The 27,345-nt window shown below is 44.2% G+C and overlaps 1 protein-coding gene across 1 annotated transcript in view; it reads right to left on the reverse strand.

Moving 5' to 3' along the window:
* The window catches only part of KCNH1 (potassium voltage-gated channel subfamily H member 1), a 375,558-nt gene that overhangs the window by 183,923 nt on the left and 164,290 nt on the right, over positions 1 to 27,345 (reverse strand). The window contains exon 7 of the mRNA XM_006163695.2: positions 25,302 to 25,731. Within this exon, the coding sequence (XP_006163757.1) occupies positions 25,302 to 25,731 (430 nt within the window). The remainder of the gene's footprint in view (positions 1 to 25,301; positions 25,732 to 27,345) is intronic.

Raw genomic sequence — 27,345 nt, forward strand, 5'->3', positions numbered from 1 at the left:
GAGGGAAAGATGTCCATTACTGACCTACTGTGTGTAAGCTTTGCTCTTCCAGGACCAGCTCCAAAGAAAAAGTTTACCCACTTGACCCTAGGTAGTTAATCAAACATGTGAAGGGCAACTTCTTAATTTTAATGGAATATCTGAAGCCACATCTTCCCTACATGTCTTCAGAAGACACTACTCAGCACAGATAGATCAGCACTGAGGGCAAAAACAGACTCCGACCATAAATCTCTCACATCCTGCCTCACAGTAACTGGACTCCGAGCTTCTTAAAGGTAGGGTCTGTGCTTTACTCTTCCTCATCTTTTCACACACACCTGGCACACAATATAGACACAGTCATAATGGATGGAAGCTAATTCAGTATCATGGATTTATGTTGCCTTTTGCTATTGCCTTGCCCATAATAGAGGTGGTAAGAATGAGCTAATGGATATTTACAGCATCTCAGGATTGAAAGGACCTCTAATTTATCCTTTTATGAAACATGAAGTCCTTTTAACACATCCTGAACAGGCAGTAGAAACTGACATGGTACTTCAGCAGAGAAGGAAGACAAGAAATGAAGTGCCCTGTCTCATCTGCAGGTGGGATACTTTGCAAAAGAAGGCCTCACTCACCCATATTATCTTCTTACACACATGTTACCAACAGGGATCTGAAAACCAAAATTTTAGAACCACACAAACACACACACACACACACACACACACAAAACCACGATATAGTCAATATGTAATTGTTTAATTACTTTTTTTAAAGGTTTTTGACATAGGGTATGTATGCTCACCATAAAGACAGATAAAGATAGCAAAAGCCAAAGTGAGAAATCACCCCCCTAGGTGGATGACCATACCACTATCTCTTCTATCTCTTCCCCTCCATTTTGCATCTAGGATTTGGGGCACGCATGCAAACTCTCCCAGAATGAATCTCAAGCTGTGAGGTCCGAGTCATGGAGCTAGACTCTCATACCCACACCTGACTTCAGATCCTAGCGTGATCTTTCTTCAACTTCAGAATCACTCCCTTTTTTTAAAGATTTATTTTAATTTTATTCATTCATTTATTTTATTTTAAATTATTTATTTATTCATTCATTTATTATAGTTAATTTGACCAGAAAGAGACATAGAGAGGGGGAAAGTGAGAATGCGAGCCATCAGATCCAGTACTCGAACCATGGTCGGCCATGTGGGAGTGTCCAGCACCTTAACTACCATGCCACCTGCTGGTCCCCCAGAATCACTCTTTATGTCCTTTCATGGAAGAAGAGCAGCAGAAGCAGTCAAAAACTGTATCTGCTACCCTTACCCCCTAGGCCTGAGCTGTAGCCACCCTGTAGCCTCTGGGGTGGGTACGTAGTCACTCCCCTAACAAAGCTGTCCTGGGAAAAACTACTGGATGTCTGTTCATAATTGTCCTGCTCTCTGTCAACCATTCATCCCAGTTTGTCATCGTAGTGCTTAAGCTGAGACTTAAGAGGATATTAGGATGAGTGTCTTCCATTCTCTCTGGAGACACCAGGCAGAGGGAAAGCTGTCCATTACTGACCTACTGTGTGTAAGCTTTGCTCTTCCAGGACCAGCTCCAAAGAAAAAGTTTACCCACTTGACCCTAGGTAGTTAATCAAACATGTGAAGGGCAACTTCTTAATTTTAATGGAATATCTGAAGCCACATCTTCCCTACATGTCTTCAGAAGACACTACTCAGCACAGATAGATCAGCACTGAGGGCAAAAACAGACTCCGACCATAAATCTCTCACATCCTGCCTCACAGTAACTGGACTCCGAGCTTCTTAAAGGTAGGGTCTGTGCTTTACTCTTCCTCATCTTTTCACACACACCTGGCACACAATATAGACACAGTCATAATGGATGGAAGCTAATTCAGTATCATGGATTTATGTTGCCTTTTGCTATTGCCTTGCCCATAATAGAGGTGGTAAGAATGAGCTAATGGATATTTACAGCATCTCAGGATTGAAAGGACCTCTAATTTATCCTTTTATGAAACATGAAGTCCTTTTAACACATCCTGAACAGGCAGTAGAAACTGACATGGTACTTCAGCAGAGAAGGAAGACAAGAAAATGAAGTGCCCTGTCTCATCTGCAGGTGGGATACTTTGCAAAAGAAGGCCTCACTCACCCATATTATCTTCTTACACACATGTTACCAACAGGGATCTGAAAACCAAAATTTTAGAACCACACAAACACACACACACACACACACACACAAAACCACGATATAGTCAATATGTAATTGTTTAATTACTTTTTTTAAAGGTTTTTGACATAGGGCATGTATGCTCACCATAAAGACAGATAAAGATAGCAAAAGCCAAAGTGAGAAATCACCCCCCTAGGTGGATGACCATACCACTATCTCTTCTATCTCTTCCCCTCCATTTTGCATCTAGGATTTGGGGCACGCATGCAAACTCTCCCAGAATGAATCTCAAGCTGTGAGGTCCAGGATTCAAACCATAGTTGGCCATGTGAAAGCCCAGCACCTTAACTACCACTGGTCCCAATTATTTAATTACTCTTAATTAATTAATTCACCAGAGGGCACATGTACTTCTGAAGACAGAGAAAGTGAGAAAGCATCCCCGTGGGGAATGGTCATGCTACAATTCTTTCTCTTCCATTTCTCCTTCCTTTCAGGATTCGGGCATGGACTCATACACACCTGGTGCATTTCTCAAGTTGCCAGGTCTGGGACTTGGGATCGTGTAGTCAACCATGTGGGATCTGCCTTAACCACAAGAATATACATACATATTGATATATATGTATACATATTCACATGCATATATGAATATATCTATCATACAAACAGTATAATAGCTGTTGGGGGACCAGCACATGGCATAATGGCTATGTCGCTGGACTCCCACGTAGTCGACCATGGTTCGAGTCTCAGACCCAGTGGCTTAAACTCACACTGGGTGTGTGGGCATGTGCGTGCATACCTAAGATCCTGAGAGGAGAAAGGAGGAGAAGGGATTGCGACATGGCCATCCCCCTGGGATTGCGGCATGGCCATCCCCCTGGGGGGTGATTTCTCGCTTTCTGTCTCTCTCTCTCTCTCTCTGTCTTTCTGGCAAGCACACATGCCCTATAGCAAAACCTCTCCCCCTCCAAAAAAAATAAAAAAGCTGTTGGGGGTTTTTGCTAATTTTTAAAGATTAAGAGATCTTAACCAGAAGAATTGGGAAACCAGTGATCTAAAAAAAAAAATAGTAAAGATAAGTTATCAAAATATATTGGGTTTACCACTAATTGATTGGCCAGACACTATACTAGGCAGTTTATATTTGTGACTTCATTTGATCTTTTCAACAACACTTTTAGGTAAGAAACTTGTCCCCATTTACAGATGAGGAATATGAGGCTCAAAGAGGTTAAGCCACTTGCCCCAGAAACATAGCTGTTAGGTAAGCAGAAGAGAATTTAAGGCTACATTGTCGAATGCTAAGGCCCAGGCTGTGAACTGCTCTCTTGTTCTCACAGAGTCAACCCCACTAAGGTATATGCTAAAGTCAGATTTCTAAAAAATCAAACCCATGAGGGTCCAGCCCTATGTCCTGGTAACTAAGGAAAGCCAGATTCCACATGGCTTACTGCAATTTGAATCCAGGCCCTGACAGCTTGAAAAAAACAAGCCAGGCATGTCTGTGTGCCTCAAATCCCAACAAGATAGAGAAATGGAGAAGAAAGGACTGTGCTGTGACAATACTCCAGGGCGGGGAGTGTGTGGGAGGATGTTTTCTCCCTCTCTCTCTCCCTCTCTCTCTCCCTCTCTCTCTCTCTCTCTCTCTCTCTCTCTCTCTCTCTCTCTCTCTCCATCTCCCTCTGCTGAGTGCATGTGCTCTCTGGCAATTAAAAAATAATAATAATCAAACCTATGATAATAAAAGTAGAGAAGACCCACGAAGAAGTTTTAGGATAAAAGTGTCATAAGTTAGTATAATTCTTTAACCCTTTACCTATTGCCTACTAAGCACTGTACCATTCCTCAAGAAAATATGGTAAATTAAATCAGCCCAATTCCTTTAAGATGTTGCAGAGATGGGTAGTGTCTTTGCTCTTAAAACCAGCAGAGACATACTTTAAGCAAATAATTACACAAATACAAAGCAGTTCAAAAAGACAGTGATTTCTGGATGAGGTCTGGGCTTGCTAAGAGCAGTCCCCATTCACGTACCAAGAGGACAGGGAGGACGACATGGCATCTGGCACAAACCATCCCAGGTGTTCCTGCCAGAACTTGACCTGGGGCTGTTTAGACAAACGGACTGAGCAGAAGGACACTTAGAAGTTCTTTTATTTGTTTCTTTATTTGTTCAGCTGAAGACATCTTTGGACTACTGAATGTAGAAGAGCCAAAATTATGGTTTCTTTTGAACAGACAAATATGTTTTTTGAGGCTTGGTGGGCTAGAAATGGCTGTAGGAGGTGTGAAGCACTTGGATATGTTTAGTCTGTTTAGAGACTTTCTGGAACGGAACTCTGAGAAGAGGCAGAAATAAAAACTAGGCCCGTGGGTAGTGCTGAGAAGGTTCAGTGCAATGAGCCACATTACCAATTCTGGTGTACAAACACGGGCCAAGGTCACAGTGGAGCTAGGAGAGTGCGGGTATGGCTTGTACCACCTGTCTCACTGTCAGACTGACAGGAGAGCAGCATCATCTCTGTAGACAATGGTTAACGGAACAACAAGGTTTGCCTCACTGATGGGCTTTTTCTTTTTTTAAATCCAGATGGTGCCTTGTTCTCTGCTATCTTCATCCTCCTCCTCAGCCTAGCCAGATAGAAAGAGGCCCAGCTTTGATCCGTTGTTACAGTCATGCACATCTCACATTACGCTAGTGAGAAACACATCCATAAACCCCTCCAAGACCTTTGCCTTCAACCATACACTCAATTTGCATCCCAATTTACCCAAGACACTATATGCCAATAGCTTCCAAAGATTTTTATTTCTAAACCAAACCTCTCCTCTTAGCCCTAGCCCCACAAGCCATTTCTGCTTACATTTCCTGACTAGCTCAAACTCAACATACTTGAACCCAAACTCAGGGTCAGCCTCTAAACAGTGCCTCTACCCCTACTTCCACACCAGGCTCACCTCTTGTTACCCAGCTCCAGGTAAGGCACTAGTCTTACAAACCCTCTGGCTCCAACCCTACTACTGCCAATCATCACCTGGTCCTCTTTCTTCTACCTCCAAAATCTGTTCTGGACCTTCCTGCCCCTGTTTCCCTCCACTGCCACCACCATAGTCAGAGCCAGCTAGGCCCTCGGTGGACAGTCACAGTGTCCTCCTTACAGGACAGTCTACCTTCTGAGTCATCTTCCACATGAAAATGGGTAGTCAGGTCAGGCGGGACTACATGGGACAGTGAAAAGAGGGAAAGGCAACAAGCAGGAGGTAAAAGCAGGAGGTGTGAATGAAGATCAGGGTGCAGTCATGGAAACTAGGAGAAGCAGAATTCTATGTTTCAAAAATCAACTCTTCAGGAGAAGGGGAGAAGGGGAGAGAGAGAGGAAAGAAGAAGGAAGGTGAGAAGCTAGAGGGAAGCCATGGTCAGGCATGGGAGCTGGTGGAGGTGGTTATTCCGGCAGATAGGAAGAGAGGCAGCCCCATGAGCAGATGTGAGGTGAGATGAGGCAATGTGGGAGGGAACACTGAATTGAGTATAGTCTGAGTCAAGAGGCCTGTGGCCTTGCAGAGACCTCGTGAAGGTCAATGGTGCAGCAAAGGGCTTGGTAGCTGGGCATACCAAGTGGTGCTACCAAGACAGTTAAGTCAGGAGGGGCTTGGTACTTGGGCATATGCAGTGCTACTAAGAATGTTAAGGAAGTCTGGAGGAAAAGCTGCTCTAAGAATTCAGGTCAACTCTGCTGACACTGAGATAGACAGTGTCACACAGTGCCTTACATCCCAATTATCTGTTTTCTGAGAGTCACTTGGATACTGAACTGCTTCGGGCAAGGATCGTATCTTCTATGACCTGGACTCCTGGACTCTGAATGCCATGATCACTTGATCACTTTCAAAATACCTTTCCCTGCATCTTCTTTTTTTTGGAGAGGTCCTCACTATAGGGCGCATGCGCTCGCCAAAAAGATAGAGACAGAGAGACAGAAAGCGAGAAATCGCCCCCCAGGGGGCATGGCCACACTGCAATCCCTTCTCCTCCATTTCCCTCTTGGTATCTTGGGCATGCACACACGTGCCTGGTGTGAATTTAAGCCACCGGGTCCGGAACTTGAACCACAGTTGACTACATGGGAGTTCAGCGACGTAGCCATTACGCTAACTGCTGGTCCCTCCCTGCGTCTTCTACACAGCTTCATTCAGATCTCATTCCAGGCCCATTCTCCTGGATCTACTCATCCTAAAATCAGCATTCCTTGGCTGTGAGCTATCTATATTTGATAGTTGTTTAAATATGTATTCTAAGCCAACTAAGTGATTAGCAATTCCCAAGCAGGTGGGACTCCTGGCTCCTTTTCTCCTGGCTGCTTCAGATCCATTGTACCTCTCCATTGGCCAGATGGACAAATAAGTGCCCATCCCCACACCCACATTACATAGAGCCTCCTTTAAAATGGACATCAGAGATCGCATATCTGTGAATCAATCCCTGCTTTACCAGCAATGACAGTAATAAACCTTTGAGACCCATCCAACATTCGCATGGTATATTCAGAGGCCTGCTCATAAAATCACAGAAGACATTTCTTCCTGAAAGTCACTTCTCATTCTCTAACTTCTGTAGCCCTTTCTCCACAGACTAAAAAACGTCTCTAGATATTTTACTTTAGACTTAGGTTCTGGACCAACAGATTCCTTGAGGGCAGGTCCAAAAACGATTCCTCCTCAGGATCCCCACAGCCTGACTCCGCTCCAGGAATGCAGGACTCCATGCACAGGTGACCGACAAGTAAATGAAACAGCGCTGTCCTGACAGATGGCTCTCTGCATGAATTTTAAAGCCTGAGTGATGCTTAAGGGCTTGGAAGGAATGTTGCCAGATAAAGACAAAATTATGCACTAATACAAGAAAAGAGTTGAAAGGAGCATGCAATAGGCTGATTACTCTGTGGGTTTCCATATAGCCCTATGCTGATGGTACCTCTGAAGCTAGCAAAATCCTCCCAGAGCCAAGGTCCTCTCCCTCAACTCTTAATCCTTAGAGAAAAGAGCCACTAATTTGACTTCCTGCACATTGAGGTAGAACGCCAAAACAAGCACTAGAAAGACCTGGAAAAAAAGAAACACGGAGGAAGGGGGGAGTGTAATGCTTGTGACTGGAGGGAGCAGGGACTGAACAGGCCTTGAGGAGAGGCAGAGGGGCTGCATCGCCATCTGTTGGAGCTTCCAGTGAGGCCAGAGGACATTTCGGCTCCTGCCTGGCACAAGCAGTTGGGGCTCAGCCGGCCTCGGGACAGGGGCTGAGGTCAGAATGAACAAACAGACCTCCCTCTGTAGGTCCCCAGCCTTGAAATGCTGCAGGGCAGTTCACCATGGCTGCTGAGTCTGATAGGTCAGGCAGACACACATGGCCTCTCCACCCCATCTACCCCTCTCCCTAAGCTCTAAGAGACAGTTCCATCGTCAACTTAACCATTTCTGTTTCTAGTAACTGCAAGGGGGTTCCCACTCTGGGGTATCGACCTGAGGGCAAATGAAGAGTTTTAGAAAAATTGCACCCCCGACATTCTGTGCACAGCCGTCCCTAAGCTGCATACAGGCGACCGTGAACAGGAACTGCTCTTCCTGAAGCAGGATCCTCCATACATAACAGAGTAAGGGGCTCTACTGAAGGCTGGCTTCAGGGCCAAGGACTGAATACTGCTCCCCTTTCCCAGGGCAAAGGCTTCAGGCCCCTGCAGCAGTCCCCAAGCTTGCAGCCAACTCCTCTGAACCTGCCTCAGCTCTGAGCAAAGCAGCAGGACCCAAACCTGGCTGAGGGGGCTGGGCGAGGGTCTCCTGCAGGACTCCAGGGAGCTGCTGATAAACAATTCTATAGATCAAATCAAATATTCTGGAGGGAGAAAGAGAGAGAGAGAGCTGTGAGGAAGGAAGGTGAGAGGCCAGAGGAGGGAAGCCCATGGACGGGCATGGGAGCAGGCAGAGGGTGGTTATTCCCAGAGGTGGGAAGAAAGGTGGCCCTATGAGCACATGTGAGGTGAGACTGGGCAAGGTGGGTAAGGAACACTAAGGAGGTATAGCCTGGAGCAAGAGGCCTGTGGCCTTGCACTAATACTCCTAAGGCCCCAAGTAAGAAAAACAGACAGGTAGCCATTTCTGGAGAACATCTAAGTGCTTGGCTTCCAAATCTCAGGCATTCAGAAGATGGAAGGGAGCCTTCCCCTTTCCAAACACCGCAGCACACTGCAAGTGCAGAGGGCTGGCCCCATCTGCCTCTGGTGCAGGCCCTGCGCTACATACCTTCCAAGGCCTCCATCTCTAGTGAACAAGCAGTTGGAAGAGAGGAATGACAATAATAATAAATAACTTTGACAGTTATTTTTTCAGATTTATTCAGCACTTACTCTATGCCAGGGGTTTCACAGGTCTCACAACCACCCTGCCAGGTAGACATCATCATCATCTCTATTTACAGATGAGTACCTTCTTGCAAGGTACTCATGTGAGTGGCCCAGAGGGGTGAAGGGGCCCTGGGGAGACCATGATAAACAGATCTGAGAAGACCATCACCATGACCACATGGGAGGGGAAGGGAGAGGAGAGAACTGGGGACGACCTGCTCCCCACCCCAGCCCCCTCACCAGGAGCAGGTGGTCCCCCGCACTGCAGAGCACACAAAACCCACACGTGGTGCAGGCTGGAGAGTGAATCTCACGGTCTGACCCATTGTTCCTTTAGTAAAATAATCCTCTCAAGGCAGAGGTTTCTCCGATTTTAACCCAGAGGAGCTCAAGGAAAGGAGCTCAAGAAAAACAAAAAGGTGCTGCTCTGCCGCTGACCTTGGTCTCCAACTGCATGAGCAATGTGGCCCAAAATACCAGTAGGTGACACCCAACCCTGGGCCATTGTGCACATGGTGGTGGTGGCAGGGCGGTGACTCTGTTCGGAGGCTGAAAAGAAAGTCTTGGCTTCGGGAGACGTGCTCATCTGTTATCACCACCTGACGGCCCTGCCATTGCCCACTGTTGCTGCCCGGCCGCCCACAGACTCGCCATATGGCTGAAAGTGGTGCTGCCAGGCATTGTTACAGTGCTTTGTCTACCTGCCTGGCTGGGAAGGAAGCCCATGGCGAAGTGGGCCCTCCACAGTGCAGTCACACACCCTGTCCCCAACCCCAGGCAGAGATGTTGCCAAGAGCCATCCAGCTACTTCAAGTCCCATACTTCTGGAATCCTTCCAGTTTTCTTCGTCCTCACTAGCACTGCCTTACCTTAGCTCATCATTATTTTTCCACTAAAATACCACAAAATCTTCATATTGGTTTTTTAAAGTTTATTTATTTCCTCCATGAGGAAGAGTGGGCAGGCACCCCCAACAGGGTCTCGGCAGTGCAATCCACTCCCAGCTTCAGCCAGCCCGAGACCATGGGCGTGCATATGTCCAGTGTACTCAGGGAGGCCTCTACACAAATCAGTAACCTCCAATGCACAACTACATGCATATGTCCAGTGTACTCAGGGAGGCCTGTAGACACAAATCAGTAACCTCCAATGCACAACTACCTCACAGAGCATCACACCGTACTGCTTGCTGCACCACTACCCAGGCCCCTATCATTTCGGCTTCTCAACTAGCTCCCTCCTAATCCAATCTGTAATAGAAACATCCATTGCTTAAAATCTTCAGATACCTCCTCCTGCCCTCAGAAAAAAGCCCCTTTAACACTTCAAAATTAGCCCCACAGAAGCCCCACTTGAGCTTTGAGTCCTGCTAGCTGCTTCTCTTAAAACATTTCATCTGTGTGAACTCATTTCATTCTCTTCAAATTCTCTTTCATCCTATGCTCTGCCTCCACACCCTCCTACCTCTCATTTCCTTAAAATCTAGCTAACATTCCACCCTCAGGTCATGGTAAATACCTATCTGGTCCCCTTAAGACTAATTTAGGTAAGTTCTACCTATTTGGTTTGGTTAACAGTTTGTCCCCCAAAGGCTCATATTTTGGAATTTGATCCTAGCGGGTGGTGATTGGATCACAGAGGCATTCGCCTTGGGAATGAATTAATGTTGTCTCCTGCGTGCTTTACCTTTCACAAGAAGGGGTTAGTTCCTGAGGGTGCAGGCTGTTAAGAAGACAAAGCTGCCCGTAGCTTTCTTCTTTTTGCACATGCCTGCCATCCTACCTGCTCCTGTCAGCCATGTTGTAGGCCAAGTTATGCCTTTGGACTTTCCAGCCACAAGAACTGTAAGTTAAATAAACCTGCATTTCCGTATAAATTACCCAGGCTCAGGTATTTGTGCTAGCAATGCAACAACAGACAAAGACATCTATCCTTAATTATAACCATAGGGCTTTGTGTGGTACATTAACATTGTCTGTGTACTTGTCTGTCCCCGGAGACTGCTGCCTCTTTGCAAGTTTGTTCATTTATTCTTGGCAGCTAGCAGCTCAGTCTTCTGGGTTTTTTTGTTTGTTTGGTTGGTTTTTTTGGAGAGGTTTTCACTATAGGGTGCGTGCGCTCACCAGACAGACAGAGAGACATAGAGACAGAAAGTGAGAAATCACCTCCCGGGGGCATGGTCACGCCGCAATCCCTTCTCCATTCTCCTCTCGGGATCTTGGGCACGCACGCACACACGCCCAGCGTGAGTTTTAAGCCACCGGGTTCAGGACACGAACTGCGGTCGACTACTCGGGAGTCCAGTGACATAGCCATTACGCTAACTGCTGGTTCCCAAGTTCAGTCTTCTGTTAAGCAAATGAATAAAATACACTCATCAACCACAGGCAACTGGCAACCTCTCTGGGAGGATTTAGGGAAGGCTGACGGCATCACAGATGATGTCAAGACCCCCTGCTTTCCTTCACAAGCACAATTAGCAAGAGGATGTGTCTTCGCTTGGATAACACAGCAATATTCATACCACCCACTCTAAGCACAGAGAGTGGACCTGCTAGATATTATATTTCATTACATGGGGAAACAGAACTTTTTCATTGCTGTGTACGTTCAGAGTAAATAGGGTCTGTTCGCTATGCTGTGGCCCTGCACAGAGAAGGCATTCAATACATGTTTAGAAAAAATGGAATACCAGACATTAGGCTCCTGTTCACTCCCCATTAGAGTAACACACATTAAGTTAATTCCCTAGGCTTTCCTCACTGACATACTCTCTGGAAAGACCTGGTCCAAAGTTACAGAGCAGATCTCAAATTTGCCCCATTTGGGACCAGCAGTTAGCGTAATGGCTGTGTCGCTGGACTCCCATGTGGTCAACCACGGTTTGCGTCCCGGAGCCGGTGGCTTAAAACTCACGCCGGGCGCGTGTGCATGTGTGTCCAAGATCCCGAGAGGAGAACAGAGGAGAAGGGATTGTGGCCATCCCCCCCGGGGGGTGATTTCTCGCTTTCTGTCTCTCTGTCTCTCTCTGCTTGTCTGGTGAGCCCACGCGCCCGACAGAAAAAACCTCTTAAAAAAAATTTGCCCCATTCATGTTTCTCTCAGGAAAGAGAAGGTGAAGGTTCCTTTTCCCATCTTCAGTCAATAAAACATGGAAGCACAGGGAAGCAAAGTAAGTTCTTAGGAACTGACCTAGAACTGGCTCCCTGCCAAACACTGTTCTCTTCTTCTCATCCCCACCCCTGACAAAGAACACAGCCACACCAAGCACACCTTGCCTTTGAACAGCGGGCTGCAGTGGCACCGAAAGACAATTGTGCCATTGGAGTCCTCTTGTTCTGTGATCCCTTCTTGTACCTGACCAGGGACCCTGTGCTCAGAAGTCCAACCTGTGGCCTCCAAGGAGCTGTGGAATGTCAGCAGGCAACACAGTGCAATGCAAGCACTTTTCTCACTAATGTGCATAATTAAGGCCATTAAGTTATGAATGTGAGAACATTCAACTGGAGGATATTTAAATAATGAGATAAGTGCTTTGCAAAAAGCCTGATTAAAGGAGGAGAGCAGCAGCTGAGTGGGCCCAGTCACTTGGTAACCCCATCAGGAGCCTCCACACAATGTAGAAGGAGCACCCCCTCTCAGGCTTCTGTCCCTACTGACCCTGCCAACCTTCCCCATGCCTCCTTATCCCCACCACTTCAAGACCTCCATTTCTAGTGAACAAGGAGTTAGAAGAGAGGAATGACAATAATAACGTTAACAGTTAACAGTTGTTTTTTCAGATTTATTCAGCACGTACTCTGTGCCGGGGGTTTCATAGGCCCCACGAGCACCCAGCCAGGCAGACACCACCATCTCTATTTACAGATGAGGAGGATGAAGGTCAGAAGGCAATACCTGTCTCTCAAACTGTCCCAAGTCATGCCGAGAGTGAGTAGCGAAGGAGGAGCGTGTGTGTGAGGAGAACAGGAGACCTTCTGACGTGTCTGTTTTCATGGAAATCTACCCACCTTGCCCTCCCTCACAATACCCCACACCATCAGCCCCTTAGAGTGGCAACAGCAGAGGCGAAGAAGTAGCACAAAGAGGAGAAAGGATGACCCTGAAAGTTGACTGTAGGCTCCAAACAGTAGCTCTTCAGTACACACTGAGCTAGTGAGTAGCTGCAGTTGGAATCAATGAATCCTAGCTCCTCTACTTCCTGGCTGATTTGAGTCAAATGATTTATCACCCCTTGTTGCTCCTGTTTTCTTATCTGTAAAATGGGAAGGATGACCATAGACCATCTCATAGGGTTATGAGGATTAACCAAGTCAATATGGGTTAAGAGAACCTGGCCCAGAGTAAGCGCCCAGAAAATCTTAGCTCTTACTACCATCATCGACATGGTATCATCCTGGCTGACCCAAACATAGACAAAACATCCTGCTGAGCTTCTAAATCAAATCCACTTATATAAGCTCTGACTTCCCTCAAATCTGAGTTTACCTGCACACTCTTGCTCCCACTCTCTCAGCTGGTTCCAAGATCTCTGGGGAACAGCTGGTTGAAGGGGCAAGGGGGCAGGGTAGCAAGTGCAGAGTCAGATCTGAACTCCCAGAGGCAGACGTCAAGGGTTCTATTTTCAGCCTGGCCGGCTGCAGAAAGGTCAGCATGTGACCTCATGCAAGCCCTCTCCCTGCCCCATGCCTCATGCTCAGCTTCAAAACCTGGGGATAAGCACTAGCCAAGTCTCTGGGATCCGGCTGACAAAAAGCAGGTCAGTGATTTTACACAGAGGGTGAGCCGCCATGTCTGGCTGCCAGGGCATTGTGGCTGACGGTTTGGGGAGGCAAGGAGGGATGGTGATGTGTCACATGGCCCCTCTCAAACTCAGCAAATGGTAATAAATCATTTGCCTTTCCCTCCAAAACTCATGTTGAAATTTAATTGCCACCGTAACAGTGTTGAGAGGCAGGAGGTGATTAAGAATAGATTAATGCCATTATCATGGGAGTACGTTAGTTATTGCAGAAATGAACTCTTGATAAAATGAATGAATTCAACCTGATTTCCTCACTCAGAAACTCTCTTGCCATGTGATGGCTTCTGCCTTGGGATGACCCTCACTAGCTGATGGGGCCATGATTTGGGGCTTCTCAGCCTCCAGAACTGTAAGTCAAATAAATTGCTATTTTTTAATAAATTACTTAGTCTGAGGAATTCTGTTGTAGCAACAGAAGACAGAGGAAGACACATCTTTGTTCTCAGATTGGTATAGCCATGAAAAATGGGGAGACACATTTGAATAAATGTCAAGTCACAGAGTTGGGTCCAAAAAGCCAACTCTAAAAACAGGATGGTGGAAGCATGGTTCATGAAAAACCTAGAAATTGAGTTGAAAATTCTTCTCAATTCTAAAACTCTAGATATGCTCATAGACTATTGACAATCTGGTTAGTTATCACAGAAAAAGAATGACTAAGTATCCATCTGTTTTCACATCATTTCTACGTGGTTGACACATAGTAGGGTTTTGATAAATGCTTGTGGAAGGTAGAGAGAGAGAAGCAAAAATGGAAATCTCACACCACATATTCAACCATGTACTCATAAAGACCTTTGCTCAGTATTCCTGCCTTCCATCCACTTGTAAAGGTGCTGAACTTCAGTCGAGGTGCCAACACCCGCACACGTGAGGATAGCTCTGTGTAACTAAACATCTGAGCTTCCCAGAATGCATGGAATTAAAAAGAGAGCCAGAGAAAACCTGTGGCTTTTGCCTGTTGCCTGACTTCCCAATGGCTGGGCTGGGCCCAAAAGCCTCCAGCATTTTGTAGAAATGGAGTCAGTCTGCTGTTCTCTGTTAATTTGAATATTCAGGCCTCACTATGAGTTTTTAGAGTTTACTATAGTTTCGCCAATGAGTGCATTCTGCTTTCCTCACACCAAACCCAGGAAGCCCTAAGAAGAGAGCCTGACCCTCATTTGCATAGTTACAATTTAGGAAGAAGAAAATCCACCCCCAGCTGTGGCTCTGCCGCCCCCAGCTCAGCCCCTTTTCCCATCCCTTCCCCACAGGCGGAGCAAAGGATATTTCTTCTGATCAGAGTTAGCCTTCCAGCAGGGAAACTGCACCTCTGCAAAACTGGTGATTTTTCACATATTTGATTTTCTTTCAAAATTTCCTACTCTTTCATTTTGCTCTTCCTACCAAGACCTCTCTCCTTGCCAAGCTTTCTTGAGGTGACAGTAGGTTTTTATCACCATGTAGCTGTGATTCAGAGCCAGACCTCTGACTGATGAGAGCTAAAATTATTCTTTCTCATGCATGCACAGGGCCACGATGGGAAAAAGTGAAAATGGAAACATTTTGTGAGTCTAAAAAGTCCCTCACAGTAGATTTATGGAGCTGGCCCTAACAGCTTCTCGTTTTGCAGCATCCTCACCAGAAAATTTTCTTCTTGATATTTAGTACCACAAACTAATGCTGATCAACTCTTCTTATACAAAGCATTGTGCCGTCCCTACTCCCTGTTAACATCTCTGCACACAATACTTCCTCCCTGCCTTTAAATCCTCACCCAATACTCACCCTAGTGCCTGGTGGAACTGTTGGACAATTCAACCAAGTTAATGAACGAACAACACAGACAAAGGGTGTTTAAAGAAGGGCATCAACATCAACTAATAAGCCATCTGCAGCATGACTGGATACCAGGCAAAAACAAAGATTATGAAAAAACTACCTTCACTTATGTCATTTAATATGCATCATTCCCATTTTCAGATGAAGAAACAGGCATGGCAATTAATCAGCTTGTGACCTATTAAGTAGTAGGCCCAGGCTTCATATCCATGCTTGTCTCTTTTGATCCCATGGACTTTCTATGCTATGGTGATTCCAAAAAGAGAAATTTAGCTTCTGATCTATTGTCAGCTGTGCATGCAGCTTGGTTGGTTTTGTTGGCGGTGGAGATGGCTTTTATAAACCATCCTCACTGTCTAATTAGTCTCCTCTCCAGGTAGCTTCAATTCAGAAGGGGACTATATAGGAGAGGGGAGAGTCTTCAAAAGAAACAAGCTGATCAACATCATGAGTTATAGTGTCTTTGATCTAACACAGTGATATAATCTAGAAACCACTGGTGGAATCCTATGAATAAAAAATAAAGTCTAGGGACCAGCAGATGGCATAATGCTTACATCTCTGGACTCCCACGCAGTAAACTGCGGTTTGAGTCCCAGACCCAGCAGCTTGAAACTCATGCGGGGCACAGAAATGTGTGTGCCCAAAATCCTGAGAGGATAATGGAGGAGAAGGAATTGTGGCATGGCCATCCCCCCGGAGGGTGATTTCTCACTTTCTGTCTTTCTGCCTCTGTCTCTCTGGTGAGCGCACATGTCCTATGTTAAAAAAAAATCTCTCTAAAAAAAAAAATAAATGAAAATAAAGTCTATAGCATCCCAGTTGAGTTTCTAAATGAAGACTACAGGATTAAGATCTGGGTATTTAAAGAAATTCAGCAGGTGGCAATTCTGTCTCCTGGCATATGACAGTCAAAGCTGGTCACCAAGTGTCATACCACTGCAGAAAGGAATCTGAGAGGTTGAAAAGCCAAGAGGTAAGAGCAAACACTCAGTCTCTCTTGGATCAGCACACCTTTTTCTTTCCTCACACTATTGGCAGGAAGAGCAGTGGTTGCTTTCTCTGCATACTTTGGCCCCAGAGCCATCCTTGTTGCTGTCAATGACCGGTATGGCAGCACAGACTGGTAGAAAGACAATGACCTTGGGATTTATAGATCCGGGTTTGCATTCTGGTTCCACTAGTCATAAGAAGATTATTCCAGGAGAAGACCATTGATCTTTCTAAGCTTTAGTTTCCCTTCCTATTAAGTTGGAATAGTAACACCTGTGACACAGGGGTATTAAGAAAGTTGAATAAAGAATGTCTGTAAGGTGTTCTGCACACAGGCTATACACAATCATTCATCATTATTAACCCTATTCTTACCTACTCATCTTTATAAGTAATGCAAATCTTACCCATTATTTGCTAGCCAAGTAAAAAATCTCTATTTCCTGACATTGTCAATTCCACATTATAGAAATTATCTCAGTCTTTCCAGAAGTCTGAAGGCTTATTCCACGAACACTTAGTGTTTTCCCGCTTAACTTGGTTTTTCCTGTTTGCACTCATTTCCTGAAATAGATTGGAAGTAATTAAGAAAGGAATGATGTCTCAAATTTCTTCCTGCCCTCCATTCATTCACTATTAAACCCATGGTGGAGCTGGTGTTCACTTGTACAGCCCCTGACCTAAGGCAGTTTGAAGCCTGGTTGGGAAGGCTTCTACAAACAGAGACATGATAAATCTCAGGAAGGTCCCCAGTACCTGGCCCAGGGTTCTTCCCCAATAAATGGGGAACTCCTTGACTCCTTCCTTGATCCCTCACCTGGGTGAGGGCCCATGATCCCAGAACAACCTTCCCTTCCTTAAAGATCTGTCTCACTTCATTACTCATCTGGCTCCCTGGCAGACCACAAACATGGGAGGTAAGAGCTCATATCCACCCATTCCCTGGCCCATCCTGTACTCACACAGTGCCAGCACATGGCAAGCATTCAGATGAACCTGGGCATACTCAGGTGAGCTGAGTCTTGAGGTTCTGGAGAACTGCAGACGAATCTACATTTGTTTTCTCAGGGACAATACTTATTTGTATATTTTTAAAAACAATCTCCCTGGAGGGCTTTCCTCCTTCCACAAATTTCAAAGAAGGAAAGGAAAACTCTTTCATCCTGTGGTTCTCTCTACCTGTCTGTGGTTGTCAGTCTAGCAGCTGAGAGACACAATACATGCTTGACAAAAAGTGGCTGAAGAGATGTGAGATGTGACGAATCAAGTTCATTTGGGGAAAGTGAATGAGGCCTTTGCCACTCTTCGCCCACCTTTCCTTCTGCTCAAGCTTTGAGCACATTCCACAATGGGACCAGGTGCCACAGTCTACTGGCATAACTGCTCTGGGGCCATAATGCCAATTGCCAGCATGTGACCTGCAAGAGCAGGAACCTCAACAGGCTGGGACAGAGGAGCACAGCTCTGCCCCTCATTGATATGTGACTCTGGGCAAGCAACTCCAGATTCCTCTGTCCATAAAATGGACAAAATATTACCCGCTCCATGGAATACCAAGAGATTCAGAGGAGGCAACATTTGTAGAAGCAAAATAAAAAGACTGGATTGCAGAAACACCTGATAATTTCTATTTTGATAGAAATTATCTTTTATAAAATGTGGGTACCTATAAGATCAGACATAATACTCTTCAGGGCATCCCATTACCAGAGCTTCCTTACATCTAAAATGTCTTGGGACTTCCTCTGCCCAGTGCAGTAATCCAGCTACAAACAAGGGTAATGTCCTCCCACAACACACACAATCCAATATTTTTTCACCCTAATTATAATTCAAATACTAGAAATATCTTCCAGGGAAAACACCCCCTCCCTGCCCTCTCTCCACTGCCCCACCTTCACTCTCCGATTCTTTACTCGGCTCTTCCCAACATACGACACACATACACACACATAACACATGCACATGCATGCACACACACACTTCCCCCATCACATTCCAAAATAATCAGCAAAGAAAGCAATAAAACAAAGGAATGACTGTGTTGTCACATGAAACTGGGGTCAAAACCCCGCTTAGCCACCTCTTAGACTGTGACATTGAATAAGTTATTTCATGTCTCTGAACCTCAGTTTTCTTCTCTTCAAAATAGGGGTTAGAAAGCCTTCTGTGGCATTGCCGAGCTGCGTGACACCTGGCATGTTTTGGGGACCCAGAGCCTCACTGTTCTAGACATCCTCCCTTCTCCAGAGGGAGTTCCCCATTGCTGTTAGTACCACATTCTGCCCAGAGAAGGCAGACCTGGGTTGTGATGTCTGGGAGGTCCCTGCCCCCAACCACAGAAAACAACTTCTCACTTAAGAGCTTCCCCTAACTAGCTCTGCAATCATGCCAATTTTTTTTTTTTTTAAGAACTTTGTATCCAGGGAAACTCACATCCAAATAGATTTATATTTAATGACCTATACATTAAACACTGCGATGCACCTGGTATTTTATGCAAGTTCAAATTTTCTTAAAGTAGAGCACACCCAAAGAACCAGGCTGAGACACATCATTGTCGAGTCCTATAAATATGCTCTGAGAGAGGAAACAGAAGCAGGGAGAAGCTACTGTGGTTTAACTCCCTACATGCAATCACTATGCTAAGTACTTTGCATCTGCTTGCTTTTCTATTCATGAGCAGTAACTTCGTTTTAACTTGAGGAAACTGCCAAAGGTCAAAGCATTCATGGAGGATAAAGGGGCCTGGAGCCAGAACTGGCTGGCTTCAGAGGCCACAGTCCTTCCCATACTCCAGCAGCACATGCCCTGGCACAAAGGAGAAGAGAAAGAGCAGAGAGATCCTCAGGCCCTGCCCTCTGGAAGCGTAGAAAATACACAGCAGACAAGAAAGATAACCACAATGCCACAGAATGCTCATGGAGCTGGATAAAATGAGCACAGTGAATAAGGTTGAAATGGTCTCAGTGCAGAGAAAAACAAACAAGCAAGAAAACCTATGGTTTAAGAACAGGATGGAAAAAGCTAGAGTTAGTGTTTTGGAGGAGAAATGGATGTGGAAGACAGAAAATCATCTGAGGGGGTACCCAGCTGTAAGGCACAGTGGCAGGCAGATCTTCAAAAACGAAAATGAGGTTCTAGAGATAAACAAACTGAGGGCTGGTCTTGTAACCCAGTAGTTGAGGGAGCCAGATCCCTAAATCAAAAACAAAATTAAACAGCATTCTCATGTTCCTGAGAATGAAATAACAATTACTTTCTTCTTTCTAATAATAGGAAAGAAAAGAATTAACTGGGAAGAGCAAGCAACAATCACGGTTGTTAATAACAATGAAATTACAGCATCTGAATATAAAATTTCCCGTTTGTTCAAAGGGCTGTCATAAATCAGGATCTCATTTGGTTTTCACCTCCCCTGAGTGAGATTGTCAGGAGAGCCACTTACTTCTAAATCTACCAAAATTGAAGGTAAAACCCAAAGCACAGAGCAGATCGAGGGCGTGAATCAAAGTCTCTCAACTAGCCATTCAGAGATGAAGCTCCAACCGGGTCTGCCTTCATAGAGAGCTGATGTTTGCTGCGATCAAATCAGAGAAGATAAGGAAAAGGAGAAAAGCTGAAACAGACACTGCTGGTCACTCCCTAACAACTGTTCTCCTGTCTACATTCCTGTATTTCTACCTGGACACAAGACCGACCAGAATAAAAACTACATTTCCCAGTGTCCCTTGCACCTAGGCATGGTCAGGTTACCAAGTTCCTACTCCTGTGAAGTGAGCAAAAGTAACAAGACAACTTCCTTGTCTTGCTTTCAAAGAGGAGAGTGGCCAGCCTTTCCCTTTGCCTTCTTTCTGGAAAAAGAACATATGGCTGAACCTGAAAGGGCCATATGGGATCCAAGAATGGAAGTCATGTCCTGAATACAAAAGAGAAGCCCAAGTCTATGATGACTACACAGAAGCCAGACCAACCTTAAACTTTTAGGAAGCATATTTTGGGTCTTTGTCCAGCAGCAAAATCCACATCCTATAATAAAGAAGCTTTGTCAACAGTATTGACACTAAGAATAGACCCACTGTGGTCCGGGAGCTTCAGGTCTGGGAAAGTCAACTGAAGCATTGATTAGGATGGGACCTGGTCTAACTGAACTAGAAAGAAGGGCTCTGCAGGACTCAGGATGCTCACGAGAGTCCCTCTAGCATGGATATCAGCTTGGGTTTTAAGGGGCTGAGATGAGGAGGACTGAAAAGAAAGAAACTCTAATAGATACTGTCAGACCAGGGTTAATGCAGTGCCGAGGTGGGCTCCGGGGGCTGAGTGTCTGGAGTCAGAATGCAATGTCTAGACCCCCTGCCATTATCTGAGAAAGAGGAAACAAATGCAGCTGACTTCAAATGACAGGGTGACAGCAATGACATTAACAGCAGGAAATCTGCAAAGCGCAAAGCCCATATTTGGAAAATGGAAATGGTTGATTCACCATCAAATTCTTTCTAAAGAACTCCCCAAGGCAGGGGCATGTTCCTAACATGGGACTGAGACTTTCACAATAAAGGAACTCTTCTGATAATTCCTCCTTCTTTGAACAATCCTTTGAGGCCAGGGCAAAGTTCAGTTACAGTGAAAACTCCACCTCCAGGCCTCTGGCTCTGGCTGGTGCAAACTGGGCCTATTTGTCCTTCCTACCCACCTCTACCACCACCAGACTCCTTGAGAGCATCAGCTATGGCAGTTGTCTCCAAATCCTCGGCACCTAGCCTGGTGCCTGTTGAGGAAGTGCGCAGAATATGCCTACTGATTGGGAGACATCTCTCAGATGTCATATGCAGAATGGTGGGGCCTTGTGTTTCTCTCAGTACCATCAACACACAGGAGAGCCTTATGTGCAAAAAGGTGAATCTATCACACCTCAGGGTGAGCCCTTGCAGGAGGCCACCTCTGACCCACATGAGGATGACAGGGAGACCAGTGCAAGATGGGCTTGCCCCTGGTCTAGGACAAGACATCAGCATGGAAGTTAGACATAAAATCAGCCAGTTTGCCTCCTAAGGGGTGATTTCTCACTGTCTCTCTGACTCTCCAGCAAACACACACTCCCTATAGCAAAAATCACTTTAAAAAAAATCAGGCAATCAGAGACACTGCAGTTCACCTAAACCCATAGCTAATCACAAAAACTCATTTGAGCTAACAACAGTTATCTCTTACTAACGCAACTTTTTATCAGAACTCATAAAGGTGGGTTATCATGAGAATATTTAGTATTCCTGGCATTATCTGGGGAGTCAGCCAAGTTGTAATGAAATGTTCAGAGCAGAGAACAGAGAGGAGGAGCACAGAAAGCCTAGATAGTCTACAATATGTCTAATGGAATTAAAGTAGGAATTCATCTTGATGCAAAACCATTTTGAAACCCATGCATAATTTTTTCATAATAAAGATTTTCCATGAACCTTTGTAGACTCCTTATATACTGCAACAGAGCAGCCAAGAAATACTATTACTAAGGCATGTGAAGTTCAATGCAAAGAGCAAAACATCAGAGCCTAACTAATACCTGAAGAGCCCACTAGCTGTGTGTATCTTTTCACCTGTTAAGGAAAGCTTGACTTGACTGCCAGGGTGATCTAGGAAGGAGGTGGCATTCAGCACTCCATGTAAGAACAGGTTGTGCTCAATACTCCTCAGCACTAGACACCCCCTTTCTGTCTAGTCCTGTGAGCCATGCAGAAAAAAGGTAAGAATGCCGATGTGTATACATGGGCAAAGCAAGACATTAGAGAGCCCCATAAATCCAATAAGACATCAGCATTTGTCCTGAACAAAGGTTGTTTGGAATGTGAGTTTATAAGGATAATTACCACCACATTACACGGAGTACAAGAACTTTCTTGCTAACACAAGAATTTGTCAGACGTGTGTCACACAGAAAGTGGAACAGCTGTAAGTGACAAGTTGCTGGAAAATGGCTGGTTTCCTAAGCACCCAGTCCCTTGAGTCTGTGCCATAATCTTGTTCTTAAATTTAAATGACAACAACATAGGCTTGCTAGGGATTATGGAGAGATTTTTCAGTGTGTTCATGTAAATGTGGAGGGACTGTTCAAGTGTGGGGGGGACTACACCATCACTGAATCTGAATTCTGACTGTACTGCCTAGTAGCCCTACATTCTTTAGAAAAGGTGTTAATTTCTTTTTTTTTTTTAGAGAGGTTTTTGCTATAGTGTGCATGCGCTCGCCAGACAGACAGAGAGAGACAGAGAGACAGAAAGCGAGAAATCATCCCCCCAGGCACGCCGCAATCCCTTCTCCTCCATTCTCCTCTCGGGATCTTGGGCACACACGCACACACGCCCGGCGTGAGTTTTAAGCCACCGGGTCCGGGATGCGAACCACGGTTGACTACGTGGGAGTCCAGCGACACAGCCATTACACTAACTGCTAGTCCCAAAGGTGTTAATTTCTTGAAGCCTCCCTTTCCTTATAAGAGAGAGATAATAATCAAGTGTTTGGTACTAAGTAGACATACTTGACTATACTGATCACACTTGACTGCATAGCACAGAGGTAACTATTTGTGTCTTACATTTTAAAAAAAGGTTTGACAGCTATGTCATTTTATTTATTTTTAAAGTTTTCATTTACTCATTTCTTCAGAAAGGAGAAGAGAGAGGCATACACAGGAACTCACAACAAGGTCCCAGGCTATCATTCAGCCCAACCCAGCATAGATCAGGGGCGCATATGCACTGTCCAGACATACATGGGGTGAAGTCCCAGGATGCAAATCCAGGATCCATCTATATGGATCCAGCTTTGCAGAGCATCGTGTTATTACCAAACCCCCTAGCCAGTTCTGTATTATAATTTAAAAAAAAAAAAAGGAAACATCACCTGGCTCTGAGAGGGGAGAAAAAACAGGTGGTAATAAATTGTTTGAAGTTTTCCCTGGAGACTATACCCAGGAAATTATGCACTCCATAGAAGAATAGTTTGGAAAAAAAACAAATTGCTTATCCTTATTATGTTTTTACCAGGACTGCTTTCTTTTCTTCCAGGTGTGGAATTGTAGAAAAATCTCCAGGTATTTGAAAGCCTTTGGGGAGCTCATGAAATGGGGCCCATTTTCTTACTACTCTAAGTAAATTCTCTGTAATGGATAAAATGAGGTTTTTCAACTGACAAAGTATATCAACTCCTCCTCTAAGAGAAAGAAATTGTGTCCTGAGCACTGCGCATCTGGTTGTTTACTGGGGTCCCAAGACTCACAAAATTGCTGTGGGCACTATCTACTAAAATAGGTACAGTTAAGGCTGGAACAGTTCTAGAAGACCACAGGCCTTAAATCCTTTGCTGCACCATGAGAAAGCACCTCAAGTCCTAATTAAGCTGAAGCAATTAGCCACCCACAGATCCTTAACACTGCTTCCCATGGCCAGGCAATCATCTCTATTAAAACTCATTTTAAAGGAAGAAGCAACCCAAAAGCTCCTTGGCACACACTTCCCACAAATCAATTACCCCTTTAGACACATTCTGTAAATACTCTCAGGCAAATACTGAGCCTGCAGAGAGGGCTTTTAGAAAAACACTGGATCAGACACGATGAGATCTTGCGAAAAAAAGGGAGGTGACAAGCAGCAAATGTGACAATTTGGGGAAACAAAGTCCACTCCAAGAACATGACGTTGGATCCGGGTCACTTGGACACTTAGACCAAGCAAGTCTAAGAGAAGCCTTGGGTCTTCTGACTGAGGTAACAATGAACTCATCATCTCCACTCCAAAGGAATACATCAAGCAAAACCATTTCTGCCTGCTGGAAACAGAGCCTGAGTCATCACATATAGCAGTATCACTGTCCAAACTGATGCTTCAGCAGAGGACGGAACTCTCCCAGGTTGTCATTTGTCACTGAAGCACCAACACAGTGCATTTACTCCTATCCCAGACTCCCTTTAATGAAGGGAATTTATTGTGGTTCGCAGCCAAAGGCTGTGTTCTAGGTTCAGCAACAGCTACACAGTGTTCAGTGAGTAAAGGATTCAGATATAAGAATCTCCCTCAAGAACTAGTGGTGCTTTTCAATCTAGTGAAGTTACTCCAATAATATACTGCTTCTGAACTGAACAAGCATCTGTGTGTGTGTGTGTGTGTGTGTTTATTTGGGGGGGTTCTGCACTGAAAAATTTCTCAACCATCAAGCAGACATCAAAGAAGTTGATCTAGCCTACTGCTGCCCAACAGAAATACAATTTAAGATTTGTCAGAGGAGTCACTTTTACAAGGAAAAAGTATCCGAGTAAATTAAGTAGAGACTATTTTATTTAACTCAACTTATCAAAACTATAATCACTTCAACAATAAATCATAATAAAAGGATAATTAATGAGCTGTTCTGTCTTTTTTCATATATTCTTTTTCTCATATCATACTGGACTATGAAGACCTAGAGCTATGTTTAAATCAGCATGCCTCATGGTGACTACAGTTAATATTACTATAATACACTGGAAATTTGCTGAGAGAGTAGATTTCAAGTGCTCTTAGCAAAAAGATAAAGTTAACTATGTGAGAAGATGGATACGTGAGTTTGCTTCACTATAGTAGTCTTTTCATTATATGTACCAAAACATTACAATGTATACCTTAAATATATACAATTTTTATTCAAAAGAAAACTGACATGAAAAGACTTCCAAGACTCACTGCTATAAGAACAGTTTAGTGGATAGTATCTGAAGCATGATCTCATTTTAACTGTGTAAAAATCCGTATCTATGTGTTCAGATATGCATAGAAAATAGTCTGTAAAAGAAGATACCACATAGTAAGAGTAGTTATCTCTGAGAGGTGGAATTATGGAGTCTTTATTTTCTACTTTATACTCTTGTTTTTTTCTAAATTGCCTTTGTGCAATGAGCACATTTTGCTTAATTATGAGAAAAATTATAAAACTAGTCTGTAAAAAAGAAAATCTGTCCCTTGTTTTCAGTTATTATCTCCTGACCCTATGGGCTCTATGGCCATTGCTCTACTTCCAGCTAACAGATGGACAAATTGTCTGCCCGCAGCCCTCATGCCCATCATCATACTTACAGCCAATCATCATGATGGCCACTGCAAAGATCTTCTCGATGTCTGTGGATGGGGCAATGTTCCCAAAGCCCACGCTGGTGAGGCTGGTCATGGTGAAATACAATGAGGAGATATAGACGGAATTCTTGCTGGGACCACCTTCCCACTTCCCTGAGCCAGATCCATTAAACTGGTAGGGGGTGCCAATGTCCATGGCTAGTTGGTAGAGCCAGCTGTTGTTGCGGATTGTCTTGGTGTCCTCGTCAAAGATTTCATAGTCTCCAATGCTGTACCAGATGCAGGCCATCCAATGGGCAGCCAGACCAAACACACACACCAGCAAGACCAGCACAGCAGCTCCATATTCAATGTAGTGGTCCAGCTTACGGGCCACTCGCCCAAGACGGAGCAGCCGGACTACCTTGAGAGAGCTGAACAAACTGCTGATGCCCTGGGAGAAGAGGAACACAGCATCAAGGCCAAAGCATCAAAGATCCTAAGCCTTTCCCTCTTTCCCACCAGGGCCATTAAGCACAGTGCATTTCTCTGAGATGCACTATTATGCAACCCTTAAAAGATAAAATCAGAATTGCATTCCAAGGTGTATGAAACAGAAATTTCCATCAGCTTTTTCCTACTTCCATTTAAAAATAAATAAGCAAGCAAACAAAACCAAATCAGAATTACATTGCTCATGAGCATAGCACTATATATTAGCTTCTTTCTATATCATTATTTTTAAACTCTTAAGGATTGCATAATATTTCATATTACATAATATGAAATATTGTAAGGGTTGCATAGTACTTATTTTACATTGCAAAATACTGCATACTATTTCATTCTGATAATATTGTATATAAGGTTACAAAATATGTGTTGAAAATGGTCAGGAAGCACACCAAACCATTAACAGTGGTTATCACTCCATTGCCAAATTATGGAATTATGGGCAATTTTTTGTTATATTGTATTATTTTGTCAGACTTGAATATATTTATGTAATTTCTATAGTCATAATTACTTTTATAATTAGAAAAAAAGTTATTTAAAAACACATAAAGTAGAAAAAAAAAGATAAATACCAATTAAATAAAGAGCTGAAAAGAATAAAGAACTGAAATTCTGTTTTCTATAGGAAGTTACAAATTCTTAGAAGGCTATAATCACTCTGTGAGTCCAGGGACTATCTAGCTAGACACCATCTACATAAAACACAATTAATCAAGGAACCTGAAAGCTAGAAGGAAATTCCTGACTTCACCTGATCAAGATTCCTTCCTTCCATTGGCATCCACCTGGCCACATCTACTCTCCAAATAGTTGTTCTCTAGGGAAAACAATGTGGTAGTGGGGAGAACACCAGAGCAAGAACACCAAAGTAAGAATATGGAAAATGAGGTCTGAGACCTACATAAGCCATTAACTTGCCATGAATCTGGACAATTCAGTTACCTCTGAGCTCCCTTCTCTAGACAATGAGAGAAGTGAACTAGCTGATCTATAAATCTCCAAACACTATCACGCTCTCGTCTCCAAATGAAACTGAAATATATTACAGAAGCCACACCTTTTAAGATCCCAAAATTACTATCGTAAGGTGATTTCAAGATGTATGCAAGGAAATTTCCTACTTCCATCACAAAACAAATAAATGGACAAACAAATCAGAGACATCTCTTTGAACCAAGACTTCGTCATCCCTTACACAGCAAAAACCCCAGGAAGGATAATGTCCTTCACCAAGTAGACTGGATGATTTTAGACTAGTAGACTAGATTCCTGCTCTTTTAGGTCACTGCTGTTCTATCTTGTCCACTGTCCCCTAATGACGAACACAAAAGGGGAGATAAAATTCCTCATAGTAATTAATCTCTCCTATTAAGGTACCCATAGACTAATGAAAAGTGAACGGATATCCTCTTTCCACAGGATATCTGTGTTCCAAGAGAGGAAAAAACCTTGGGAAACCAACTTCCAATGTTGGAATTAAAAGCACCCGCAGCCTGTATGAGAGATATTTCGGGCAGCAAAGAAGCCTTTTTGATGACTCAGAACTCAAACA

Source organism: Tupaia chinensis, unplaced genomic scaffold (assembly GCF_000334495.1).
Source record: "Tupaia chinensis unplaced genomic scaffold, TupChi_1.0 Scaffold142846_1, whole genome shotgun sequence".
In the NCBI taxonomy this organism is placed as follows: domain Eukaryota; kingdom Metazoa; phylum Chordata; class Mammalia; order Scandentia; family Tupaiidae; genus Tupaia; species Tupaia belangeri.